Source organism: Stenella coeruleoalba (genome assembly GCF_951394435.1).
Source record: "Stenella coeruleoalba genome assembly, chromosome: 11".
Classification (NCBI taxonomy): domain Eukaryota; kingdom Metazoa; phylum Chordata; class Mammalia; order Artiodactyla; family Delphinidae; genus Stenella; species Stenella coeruleoalba.
This window is the reverse complement of record NC_137157.1, coordinates 54,597,534-54,611,627: the sequence shown is the minus strand read 5'-3', so window position 1 is coordinate 54,611,627 and position 14,094 is coordinate 54,597,534. Positions and strand designations below refer to the sequence as shown.

Here is a 14,094-nt window from a genome sequence, read left to right as displayed (position 1 = left end):
GCCACTATTCTTTCCATTATCAATTTTTAGAACAGTGGCATTATAAGTGCTCTGATATACAGTGCATAAGAAATTGCTGGAATTAAAATACCTGGAAAGTTCACATGTACGGTAAATTTTAAAAGAAGAAAAATGCTCCATTATCAGAAAGTTATTTCCACTTATTTCCACATGCCTATAAATTAATAGTTCTGCGTTGCCATTAGAATAAAAATGCTCTTAAAATGGCCCTCTAAGTTGTACTCTTATCCTTAAAGAAAGGTAACAAATAAATGCAGAAAGGTACATTTATTACAAGTGTACACTCCTTTAGGCATTGATTGGTAGGACGTTTTACATTTAAATAACACAGCTGTTTTGTGCCTCAGTATCATAGCACTCCACTCTCCACCTCTGATTTTAGAACACACACACAATTGTTAAACTGCCCAGAGTGATCATTAGGACTAGAAGATTGACATCAAATAGGCCAGCTGTGGCCCCTTAAGTCAAGGATAACAACATTTAAGTACCTTAGCCAAACCAACTATACAAACATCACAAAACTTCGCAGCAATTACTAGCCTAAAATTTCCAATTGTTTTTTAGAAAATTAATTTAATTCATGCTGTAACTGTAATTTCCATTTGTTACTTTCACCTATTTTAGACTAGTACACAAGTTGAGACTTTGGAACTTCAGTAGTTTTTATCACATCAACCTCACTGAAAAACCATAACACATCAAGTTATCTTCTACTCTGAATGACTTTCAAGTGCTGCACTAAGCACAAATGGTTCCTTATTTGGAAGGAGAAGTTTTCAATACTTGTTTTTGATGTTCACAGTTTTTATATATACGATGAAGATATGTTCTTGGAGAAAGTATCCTGTGCCACTTACAGATATAGAAAACATAGAGAAGGAATGTGCAAGTAGACATATTATAATATGTGAGATTTTTTATGATTCAAGTCGATTTCTGGTCAGAATATTTCAAATCAGACATTGCACAGAAAATCCAATCGGTGGGGAGACTGCCATAATTAATATAAGAATTATTTCTTCGGTCCTCTAAATTTATACTCAGAAGACCCTAACACATTCATAGAATAATGTGGAACTCAATTCACTACCAAGACAAGAATATACCAACTAACTAGTCAAACAAATTTTACGTGATTTTCTGTTGTATTATTTTATCAAATAACTGGATCATGTAGCCCAATGAAAATCCAAAACTGGAATTATGAATATTAAAAAATAAAAAGAATGCCTTCTTAACAGATGAGTTCCACAGACTTCTTAGCAATCTAAGACATTAATAAATGTTAAGCCATTAAATTCTTCTAAAGTTTATGAATATCTATATGTAGTACTGTATTGACATCTTTGCAAACTTTTCCTTGGGCCAATTAAATCAATTTTCTAAAACCAACTGCTAATAATTATACACATTGAAATATCACAAGAATCATTCTCTTTGAATTTTTTCCAACTTACTGTCTGAATTATGTTTTTCTTCCATCCACTCATATAAAAATGTGCAAAGGCACATGCATTACAAAATAATAATCCCCTAAAGGTTTAGTAATCAAAACCATGTTATAACATAAACTTGAACATTCGCAAATGTTCAAAACCAGAGCCAATATATGTGATAAAAATGGCATTTTAAAATCAGTGGGGAATAGACAGATTATTCTATAACTCTACTGACCACTGGGAGAAATAACACAATGCAACACACTAGATTACATGCTCATAGTAATAGTTAAATGTAAACCATATTTTAATTGATTTAGTCTTTGCCAAAGGTAGGTATCAATATTTGGGGACAAAGAGGAATTTAAATCATGAACTCACAATGTCACCTATCCTAGAAATCTCTCTAAATGTAACAACAATAACAACAACAAGAAAATGCTGAGTCCAAAATTTCTGAATACTTACGTTCTATCAGCCGGCAGAAAATTTTTCAGGATATATCTGTAAAAGAAGAATTCATAAATAAAAAGGTAACATTAGTATATAATAATTAAAATCTTTATCTTTAAAACAAGTATAAAGGCAAAACAAAAAGAAAATGTGTCAAATAATTAAACCATGATAGGTGAAAGGCTGATGCCCTTCATAAATAATGTGCTCTTACAAGTCAATTTTTAAAAGTGGGCAGCCCCAAAAGAAAAATGAAGAAAGTTGTCAAAAGACAATCACAAAATAACTATAAATGATCATTAAACATAGAAAGAAATGAGAAATCTCATAAGTGATCAAAAGTTCAATCAAGGAAACGTGCACTGAAACACAAAGGTAAATATTTTTCTCCTCTGCAACTCGCAAATACACATATATATAGTCTTTGCCCCTGAAGGTGCACACACACATATGCACACGCATGTGGCACACACATGAGGCATTTCTTGTGATGATGAAGAAATAAGTTCATTCATCACTGGCACAATCTTTCCGGAAGACAAAGCTCTCAATTTAGCCATTCTACTTCTACATTTAGCCAAAAATGTACTTACAATAAGCATGAAAAACTGAAGTTTTGATCAGTTTGCAAAGTATGATCCCCTTTTTCTAAAAACTGTTCATATGAATGCACTTGAATAGGAAATTGGGCATAAATACATCAAGATACCAGTAGTGGATATACTGGGTTTGACATTATGGGTGACAATTTTTTATATGTGCTTATTACGTATTTTCAGAAGTTTTTAGAATATTATTTTGTAATTAGGTTAAATTTCAATTTTCAAATGATGATATTCCTCTATGTAAGGATGTTTCTTGTTTTAAATATGGTTCCAAAGTATTTTTAAAAAGATAAAGAAAAATAGTGTATGTCTGAATGTGTATTTTCATTGGTTTTGTTTCATTGTTCCCACAGCACAGAAGTCATTTGAAGACAAAATCTTTAGCTTTGCCATAATGTATTCTTTTATTTACTGTAAAATACTGAGTTATCTATTAATGGCCAAACAAGCTCATATCACATCTCAAAGTTAAAGGAAAATACTGTTATGCGTTCTGAATAATATTTTCTAGGGCATGTATATATATATTTTTTTTTTCATTCAAAATCCTTCTGTCAGTTCCACAGAAATCATTCATATTCTACATTTATTCCTCAATCCACGTAACACTGAAAATCAAGAATTTCCATCTCTGTTAAAGCGATCACACAATAGAATTCAGGTCCATTCCACAGAATATAGTATATTCTTATTAAAAGAGTGATTTTTAAAAGTGATACAATTATATAAAGACCTATTTTTATCCTGATAACACAGTAAAATGTTGGAGAGTAACTGAGGCTCCAAATATGGATTGCCATGCATCTACTAAGTTGTATTTATTTTCATAAATTCTGTACTCCAGAGCCTGAATGCTGACCTACTGATATCAGGTGTTTGGATTACTCTAATTGTGAGGAATATACATGCACAAGTACTGAGGGGGAATGGAGAAAGTCCTCCTGACAAGATGCTTCATATGCATAATTAATAACAGCCTCAGGTGACACTGATCCAGAAGAGTAAGCCAGCAGAGATAGTAACATTAAGATATCCAGTGTCACCTTAGAGTCTAGAGAGAATAGTTAGCTTCACAGGAGACTCCAAGGTGAGCTCCAAGCTTCAGAGACTAAAATGCTGTCTTATGCATCACATTGGGCTTGTTATTTATTATAAAACTTGATGATACCCATACTGACAGACTGGACAGATACTAGCCAAGTGCACCTGTGAAAGGTACAAGGTTACTGTAACAGCTGAGCTGAGAAAACACATCTGACAAATGGGAGAGTAGAAAGTACAATTCACATTATTCACATTATTCACATTATTATTTTTCTTGCCCAAGACCACAGTTGGTATAATACCCTGGAGAAATAATTTTTCCAGAAACAGATTTTCAAGAATTGTAATTCAAACATTTTTTAATATTATGTACCAGTTAATAAACATTTTTGTTTCGTTTTTTTGAAAAATCAAAAAGATTGAAGTTTTATTGTAATAAAATAAAGAGAAGAAGTTTGAAAACTAAAAATTTCCTTTCAAAGCTGTGCATTAACATGTGATTGTGTTTACTTCAGAACTAGTCAGATGGCATGGCTTAGTGGAACAAAGTGGCAATATACTGTGAAGTACCCTTGGATCTGTGCAGTTCTAGTTAATAACCACCCCTCCTCAATTTTATATAACACAGGATGATAATTGTGTTTGGAAAATAACAGATGGTAGACAAACAGAGAAATAATTTCCACTTCAGCAACCTGCAGAGGTACCACGCAGCTTAACTTCAGAGCAGAAAATCCAGGCTGGAAGAACTGATATTCAAAGGTGCAGTAATGGGATGTTTAAATATGTTAGCCCTGCGCTGTCCCTTCATATTTTTTATAAGCACTGCATAATGTTTGGTCTCCCGTAGGGCTGCCTGAGACAGTGGTTTTCAATGGGACAAGTTATAAATACTGTCCTGCTGCTCTATGCTTTACCAGGATTGAGGGTAATTGTGTGAAGCTTAAAAATATATTGGTAGCATGACCCCCTGTCTCCATGAGCTCAACATGAAAGGAAAGTCAGGAACATAGAAAGTTTCCATTTTATTTGAGGGTCACAAAGGACAAAAAGGAACAACACAAAACCCCTTGGCATGTAAGATGATCTAAAAACTATTTCACAGAACTGTGAAAGGGGTAGGACTGTGAGAGGAAACAAAGTTTCCTTTTGCCTCTTCTGTGCAGCTGATTAGTGCACGTGAAAAGTTATTCTTCATTTCATTTGCTCTGAGATGTATTTTAACGAAAAAGTGGGCAGAAAGTTCATCAAATGGGCTCTTGTATTCCCCAAGTAACCCCCATCATATTATCATCATTTGCAAACAGAAGTAGTGCTGACATCTCAGCCAAAACTGCTTCAGCTGGTAAAGATAAATGGGAGCAGGAAAGATGCCATTTCATTTCTTACACCTAAAGAGTTATTGTAGCCAGGTGACTGGAATTAAATGCTCTGTTCCCCAAGCCACATTCTGTGAGCACAAGGCTCTATGTCTCCCTTTAACATAATCAAGTATAACTCCAATATTATGATGCACCTGATGCTAAAAGGTAAGTTAAAGAAATGGTTACATTTTAAACCATTTCACGACATTTTCTTCCTTGAGGCATACTGCACTTCCTTTAAATCAACAGATTCTTAGGTGCCTTTAAATACACCCTATAAATTTTCCTATGACTTCTACTCCTTATAGATAGCACTTTGTGTGAATTTTTCACTCATAAAACAAGACAATCCTAGAGAAAGCTTGTCAGGAAGGCCACCTTCCAACATTAGCTCCAAAGGATAGAGTTTAAACATACAGTAGGGGGCATTGTGTAGATAGACTACGACTAGATTCTAGGGCTAAGTAGTACTAAAATAGACAGATAAGAGATCAGTGCTTCTTGGTCATACCAAAGGCACCTTCTTTTTAAAACAAATATTTTGTAATATCCCTTTTACTACCTGAAATTTATCTGTAATACCTACACAACTTTTTAAAAAATCAGTACAAATCCTAAATCTAATACAAAGGAAAAAAATAGGAATAATTTATAATAAAGTAGGTATGTCTTCCAATGTATCAATATTTAAATATGACTACCAGACTATATAGTAGTCAAGTGCCTGCACTTACTTATATTTAACAAGCGTGGCTACAAAAAAATTAAGATCAGTAACCTATCTTGAAATAAGTGTGAGAAAATGAAAGAGGTAAGGGTAGACACTAGAATAAGTATTAATAATAAATAATAAAATATTTGAATGTGAGTGAAATAGATTACATTAGCCAAGGAAAACATACCAATCACAAGTGGAAAAAATGAGAAAGTAAAGTATTTTCACAAATTAGTTGAATCTTATTTACATGCCTAATGAGAAAATAATTTCCTATGTTATAATGTGGGATAACAAAAGATCCTAGATATCATCTCTTCCATCATATCTACTGCCTTGAAATCTAATCATGCATTAAGTCTCCAGTACTTAAAAGACTTTACAACCATAATATTCATCAACTGGAATACACAATGAATTTTTAAAAATGCAAACAGTATGTCAGTGAAAGAAGTTTTTCAGGAGACTTTAGGATAAGATACAGAACATCAGGCAACCCCAAAATATTTTTAACAATGTTCATAACATCATCATTTTAATCCATTTTTTTAAATATTTAGAGTAACAAAATATTTTAAAAATAGTTTCAGCATGTAATTTTTATAACATATACTGATCAACATTTTAAAAATATATGGTTTGTGTTGTGATGAAATATTTTTAAAACAACTTTTACTAATGAAAATCAGTGAAACCCTCCAGTTTTATGTATCTCTATTCATTTAATATTTCTTATAAACATGTAACCTTTTATCTTATGTTGATCAATGAAATTATTCAGAAGATTAAAGGTGGTAAAGACAATATAAAATTAAACATTTTAATACTGATTGTTATACACTGTTTTACTTTATACTTTGGAGTAATTGCCTATAACTTGAACTCAGAAAACAACTTATGAAGAGACCTTTAAGATGACAGAAGAGTAAGACGTAGAGCTCACCTTCCTCCCCACAACTACATCAGAAATACATCTACATGTGGAACAACTCCTACAGAACACCTACTGAATGCTGGCAGAAGACCTCAGACTTCCCCAAAGGCAAGAAACTCCCCATGTACCTAGGTAGGGCAAAATAAAACAGAAAAAAACAGAGACAAAGAAGTAGAGACTGGACCTTCACCACTGGGAGGGAGCTGTGAAAGATGAAAAGTTTCCACACACTAGGAAGCCTCTTCATTGGCGGAGACTGGGGGTGGCAGGGGGAAAGCTTCGGAGCCACAGAGGAGAGCACAGCAACAGGGGTGCAGAGGGCAAAGTGGAGAGACTCTCGCACAGAGGATCAGTGCCGACCAGCACTCACCAGCCCAAGAGGCTTGTCTGCTCACCCGCTGGGGCGGGCGGGGACTGGGAGCTGAGGCTCGGGCTTTGGAGGTCAGATCCCAGGGAGAGGACTGGGGTTGGCTGCATGAACACAGCCTGAAGAGGGCTCGTGCACCACAGCTAGCCAGGAGGGAGTCCTAGAAAACGCCTAAGAGGCAAGAGACCATTGTTTCGGGGTGCTCGAGTAGAGGGGATTCAGAGCACCGCCTAAACAAACTCCAGAAACGATGTGGCTATCAGTGCAGACCCCAGAGATGGGCATGAAGTGCTAAGGCCGCTACTGGAGTCACCAAGAAGCCTGTGTGCAAGCACAGGTCACTATCCACACCTCCCTTCCGGGGAGCCTGTGCTCCTGCCACTGCCAGGGTCCTGTGATCCAGGGACAACTTCCCCGGGAGAACACAAGGCGCACATCAGGCTGGTGCAACATCATGATGACCTCTGCCACTGCAGGCTCGCCCTGCATTCTGTACCCCTCCTTCCCTCCAGCCTGAGTGAGCCAGAACCCCCAATCAGCTATTACTTTAACTCCATCCTGTCTGAGTGAAGAACAGACATCCTCAGGCGACCTACACGCAGAGGAGGATCCAAATCCAAAGCTGAACCCCAAGAGCTGTGCGAACAAAGAAGACAAAGGGAAATCTCTCCCAGCACCCTCGGGAGCAACGGATTAGATCTCCACAATCAACTTGCCAACTCCTGCATCTTCGGAATATGTGAATAGAAAACGAAATATCCCAAAATTGAGGCGGTGAACTTTGGGAACAGCAATATTTTTTTTCCTATTTCTCTTCTTCTGAGTATGTATTTGTATGCTTCTTTGTGTGACTCTGTCTGAATAGCTTTGCTTTTATCACTTGTCCTAGGGTTCTGTCTGTCTTTTTTTTTTCTTTTTTTAGTATAGTTTTTAGCACTTATTATCATTGGTGGATTTGTTTTTTGGTTTGGTTGCTCTCTTCTTTCTTTCCTTCTTTTTTTTCTTTATTTATTACTTTTTAATTTGTTTCATTAATTACTTTTTATTTTATATTTTAATAACTTTATTGTATTTATTTATTTATTTTTTATTTCTTTCTTTTCTTCTCCCTTTTCTTCTGAGCCATGTGGATGACAGGGTCTTGCTGTTCCGCCAGGTCTCAGGCCTGTGCCTCTGAGGTGGGAGACCAAGTTCAAGACACTGGTCCACCAGAGACCTCCTGGCTCCACATCACATCCAATGGTGAAAGCACTCCCAGAGATCTCCATCTCAACGCTAAGACCCAGTTCCACTAAACGACCAGCAAACTACAGTCCTGGACACCCTATGCCAAACAACAGGAACACAACAACACCCATTAACAGAGAGGCTGCCTAAAATCATAACAATGTCACAGACACCCAAAAAAACACCACCAGATGTGGTCCAGCCCAGCACAAAGACAACTTCCAGCCTCATCCACCAGAACACAGGCACCAGTCCCCTCCACCAGGAAGCCTACACAACCCACTGAACCAACCTTACCCACTGGCGGCAGACATTAAAAACAATGGGAACTACGAACCTGCAGCCTGCGAAAAGGAGACCCCAAACACAGTAAGTTATGCAAAATGAGAAGACAGAGAAACAAAAGCAGATGAAGGAACAAGATAAAAACCCACCAGACCAAACAAATGAAGAGGAAATAGGCAGTCTACCTGAAAAAGAATTCAGAGTATTGATAGTAAAGATGATCCAAAATCTTGGAAACAGAATGGAGAAAATATAAGAAATGATTAACAAGGACTAGAAGAACTAAAGAGCAAACAAACAATGATGAACAACAAAATAAATGAAAGTAAAACTTCTCTAGAAGGAATCAATAGCAGAATAACTGAGGCAGAAGAACGGATAAGTAACCTGGAAGATAAAATAGTGGAAATAACTGCGGCAAAGCAGAATAAAGAAAAAAGAATGAAAAGACTTTAGGACAACGTCAGAGAGACCTCTGGGACAACATTAAATGCACCAACATTCGAATTACAGGGGTCCCAGAAGAAGAAGAGAAAAAGAAAGGGACTGAGAATATATTTGAAGAGATTATAGTTGAAAACTTCCCTAATATGGGAAAGGAAATAGTCAATCAACTGCAGGAAGCACAGAGTCCCATACAGGAAAAATCCAAGGAGAAACATGCTAAGACACATATTAATCAAATTAACAAAAATTAAATACAAAGAAAAAATATTAAAAGCAGCAAGGGAAAAACAACAAATAACACACAAGGGAACCCCCATAAGGTTAACAGCTGATCTTTCAGCAGAAACTCTGCAAGCCAAAAGGGAGGGGCAGGACATATTTAAAGTGATGAAAGGGAAAAACCTACAACCAAGATGACTGTACCCAGCAAGGATCTCATTCAGATTAGACAGAGAAATTAAAACCTTTACAGACAACCAAAAGCTAAGAGAATTCAGCATCACCAACCCAGCTTTACAACAAATGCTAAATGAACTTCTCTAGGCAGGAAACACAAGAGAAGGAAAAGACCTACAAAAACAAACCCTAAACAGTTAAGAAAATGGTAATAGGAACATACATATTGATAATTACCTTAATTGTAAAGGGATTAAATGCTCCAACCAAAAGACACAGACTGGCTGAATGTATACAAAAGCAAGACCCGTATATATGCTCTCTACAAGAGACCCACTTCAGACCTAGGGAGACACACAGATTGAAAGTGAGGGGATGGAAAAAGATATTACACGCAAATGGAAAACAACAAAAAGCTGGAGTAGCAATTCTCATATCAGACAAAATAAACTTTAAAATAAAGACTATTACAAAAGACAAAGAAGGACACTACATAATGATCAAGGAATCAATCCAAGAAGATGTAACAGTTGTAAATATTTATGCACCTGACATAGGAGCACCTCAATACATAAGGCAAATGCTAACAGCAATAAAAGGGGAAATTGACAGTAACACAATAATTTTAGGGGACTTTAACACCCCATTTTCACCAATGGACAGATCATCCAAAATGAAAATGAATAAAGAAACACCAGCTTTAAATGATACATTAAACAAGATGGACTTAACCGATATTTATAGGACATCCCATCCAAAAACAACAGAATACACTTCCTTCTCAAGTGCTCATGGAACATTCTCCACAATAGATCATATCTTGGGTCACAAATCAAGCCTTCGTAAATTTAAGAAAACTGAAATCGTATCAAGTATCTTCTCCAACCACAATGATATGAGACTAGATATCAATTACAGGAAGGAGTCTGTAAAAAATACAAACACATGGAGGCTAAACAATACACTACTTAATAACCAACAGATTATGGAGGAAATCAAATAATATGCAGAAACAAATGGCAATGAAAACATGATGACCTACTACCTATGGGATGCAGCACAAGCAGTTCTAAGAGGAAGTTTATAGCAATACAATCCTACCTGAAGACACAAGAAACTTCTCAAACAAACAACCTAACCTTACATCTGAAACAATTAGAGAAAGAAGAGCCAAAAAAACCCCAAAGTTAGCAGAGTGAAAGAAATCATAATGATCAGATCAGAAATAAATGAAAAAGAAATGAAGGAAACAACAGCAAAGATCAAAGAAACTAAAAGCTGGTTCTTTGAGAAGATAAACAAAATTGATAAACCATTACCCAGACTCATCAAGAGAAAAAGGGAGAACTCAAATCAACAGAATTAGAAATGAAAAAGGAGAAGTAAAATCTGACACTGCAGAAATACAACGGATCATGAGAGACTACTACGAGCAACTCTATGCCAATAAAATGGACAACCTGGAAGAAACGGACAAATTCTTAGAAATGCACAACCTTCCAAGACCGAACCACGAAGAAGTAGAAAATAGGAACAGACCAATCACAGGTACTGAAATTGTAACTGTGATTAAAAACTTCCAACAAAGGAAAGCCCAGGACCAGATGGCTTCACAGGTGAATTCTATCAAACATTTAGGGAAGCGCTAATGCCTATCCTTCTCAAAGTCTTCCAAAATATAGCAGAAGGAGGAACACTCCTAAACTCATTCTATGAGGCTACCATCACCCTGATACCAAAACCCAGCAAAGGTGTCACAAAGAAAGAAAACTATAGGCCAATATCACTGATGAACACGGATGTAAAAATCCTCAACAAAATAAGGCACACAGAATCCAACAACACATTAAAAGGATCATACACCATGATTATATGGGGTTTAACCCAGGAATGCAAGAATTCATCAGTATATGCAAATCAATCAATGTGATACACCATATAAACAAACTGAGGATAAAAACCACATGATCATCTCAACAGATGCAGAAAAAGCTTTTGACAAAATTCAACATTCATTTACGATAAAAACGCTCCAGAAACTAGGCACAGAAGGAATTTACCTCAACATAATAAAGGCCATATATGACAAACCCACAGCCAACATCATTCTCAATGGTGAAAAACTGAAAGCATTTCCTCTAAGATCAGGAACAAGACAAGGTTGCCCACTCTCACCACTATTATTCCACATAGTTTTGGAAGTTTTAGCCACAGCAACCAGAGAAGGAAAAGAAAAAAGAGAATCCAAATTGGAAGAGAAGAAGTAGAGCTGTCACTGTTTGCAGATGACACGATACTATATATAGAGAATCCTAAAGACTCTACCAGAAAACTACTAGAGCTAATCAATGAATTTGGAAAAGTAGCAGGATACAAAATTAATGCACAGAAATCTCTTGCATTCCTATACACTAATAATGAAAAATCTGAAAGAGGAAACATTCCCATTTACCACTGCAACAAAATGAATAAAATACCTAGGAATAAACCTACCTAAGGAGACAAAAGACCTGTATGCAGAAAACTATAAGGCACTGATGAAAGAAATTAAAGATGATACAAACAGATGCAGAGATACACCGTGTCCTGGATTGGAAGAATCCACATTGTGAAAATGACCATACTACCCAAAGCAATTTACAGGTTCAATGCAATCCCTATCAAACTACCAATGGCAATTTTCACAGAAGAAAAAATTTCACAATTTGTATGGAAACACAAAAGACCCCAAATAGCCAAAGCAATCTTGAGAAAGAAAAATGAAGCTGGAGGAATCAGGCTCCCTGCCTTCAGACTACACTACAAAGCTACAGTAATCAAGACACTATGGTATTGGCACAAAAACAGAAATGTAGGTCAATGGAACAGGACAGAAAGCCCAGCGATAAACTCACGCACATATGGTCTCCTTATTTTGATAAAGAAGGCAAGAATATACAATGGACAAAAGACGGCCTCTTCAATAACTGGCGCTGGAAAACTGGCCAGCTACATGTAAAAGAATGCAACTAGAACACTCCCTAACACCATACACAAAAATAAACTCAAAATGGACTAAACTTAAATGTAAGGCCAGACACTATAAAACTCTTAGAGGAAAACATTGGCAGAACACTCTATGACATAAATCACAGCAAGATCCTTTTTGAGACACCTCTTAGAGAAATGGAAATGAAAACAAAAATAAACAAATGGGACCTAATGAAACTTAAGAGCTTTTGCATAGCAACAAAAACCATAAACAAGATGAAAAGACAACCCTCAGAATGGGAGAAAATATTTTCAAATGAAACAACTGACAAAGGATTAATCTCCAAAATTTACAAGCAGCTCAATATCAAAAACACAAACAACCCAATCCAAAAATGCACAGAATACCTAAACAGACATTTCTCCAAAGAAGATATACAGATTGCCAACAAACACATGAGAGAACGCTCAACATCACTAACCATTAGAGAAATGCAAATCAAAACTACAATGAGGTATCACCACACACCAGTCAGAATGGCCATCATCAAAAAATCTACAAACAATAAATGCTGGAGAGGCTGTGGAGAAATGGGAACCCTTTTGTACTATTGGTGGGAATGTAAATTGATACAGCCACTATGGAGAACAGTATCGAGGTTCCTTAAAAAACTAAAAATAGAAATACCATATGACTCAGCAGTCCCACTACTGGGCATATACTCTGAGAAAACCATAATTCAAAACGAGTCATGTACCACAATGTTCACTGCAGCACTATTTACAACAGCCAGGCCATGGAAGCAACCTAAGTGTCCACTGACAGATGATGGATAAAGAAGATGTGGCACATATATACAATGGAATATTACTCAGCCATAAAAAGAAACGAAGTTGAGTTATTTGTAGTGAGGTGGATGAACCTGGAGTCTGTCACACAGAGTGTAGTAAGTCAGAAAGTGAAAAATAAATACCATATGCTAACACATATATATGGAATGTAAAAAAAAAAAAAAATGGTTCTGAAGAACCTGGGGCAGGACTGGAATAAAGACACAGATGTAGAGAATGGACTTGAGGACACAGGGAGGGGGCAGGGTAAGCTGGGACGAAGTCAGAGAGTGGCATGGACTTACATATACTACCAAATATGAAGTAAATAGCTAGTGGGAAGCAGCCGCATAATACAAGGAGATCAACTCAGGGCTTTGTGACCACCTAGAGGGGTGGGACAGAGAGGGTGGAAGGGGGACACCAGAGGAAGGAGATATGAGGATATATGTATATATATAGTTGATTCACTTTGTTATAAAGCAGAAACTAACACACCACTGTAAAGCAATTATCCTCCAATAAAGATGTTAAAAAAAAACCTACTTTTTTGTTGCTAATGTAATTGGCATTTTTTTAATACAATGAGATCAGTAAGTAAAATAATAATAATATTTCTTAGTCTGTTAAAAGGAATATCAAATCCCTAATAAACACCTGAAGTATTGTTATGCTTACAGTACCTGTACTATTGCACTGAAATCCTTTTCATCTATGTAGTTGGATACAAGTAATTCAATGGGTATTAAAAAAAATGGGAATAAAAGTTTTAATTGAACCCAAAAAGTCTGGATAATTTGATTAAATTTTATTTTGACATCAGAGGTTTTTTTCTTTTCAGTTCATTATAGAAATATAAACAACCATGTTTCACATTCATTTCAAATGAAAAAATCATACATGTTGTAACTTTATTTTTTTAATTATAAGCATTTTAGAATTATTCCTCACATCTTTTTAATAAGAGCTAATTAGGGGCAATGTATTTTTCCA

At 36.0% G+C, this 14,094-nt stretch overlaps 1 protein-coding gene across 1 annotated transcript in view; it reads right to left on the bottom strand.

The window, feature by feature from the left end:
* Positions 1 to 1,865: 1,865 nt before the first annotated feature.
* Positions 1,866 to 14,094, bottom strand: part of LOC307193991 (uncharacterized protein) — a 90,829-nt gene continuing 78,600 nt past the window's right edge. Inside the window, exon 2 of the mRNA XM_079936633.1 lies at positions 1,866 to 1,967. Coding sequence (XP_079792759.1) covers positions 1,957 to 1,967 — 11 coding nt within the window. The 3' untranslated portion in view covers positions 1,866 to 1,956. The remainder of the gene's footprint in view (positions 1,968 to 14,094) is intronic.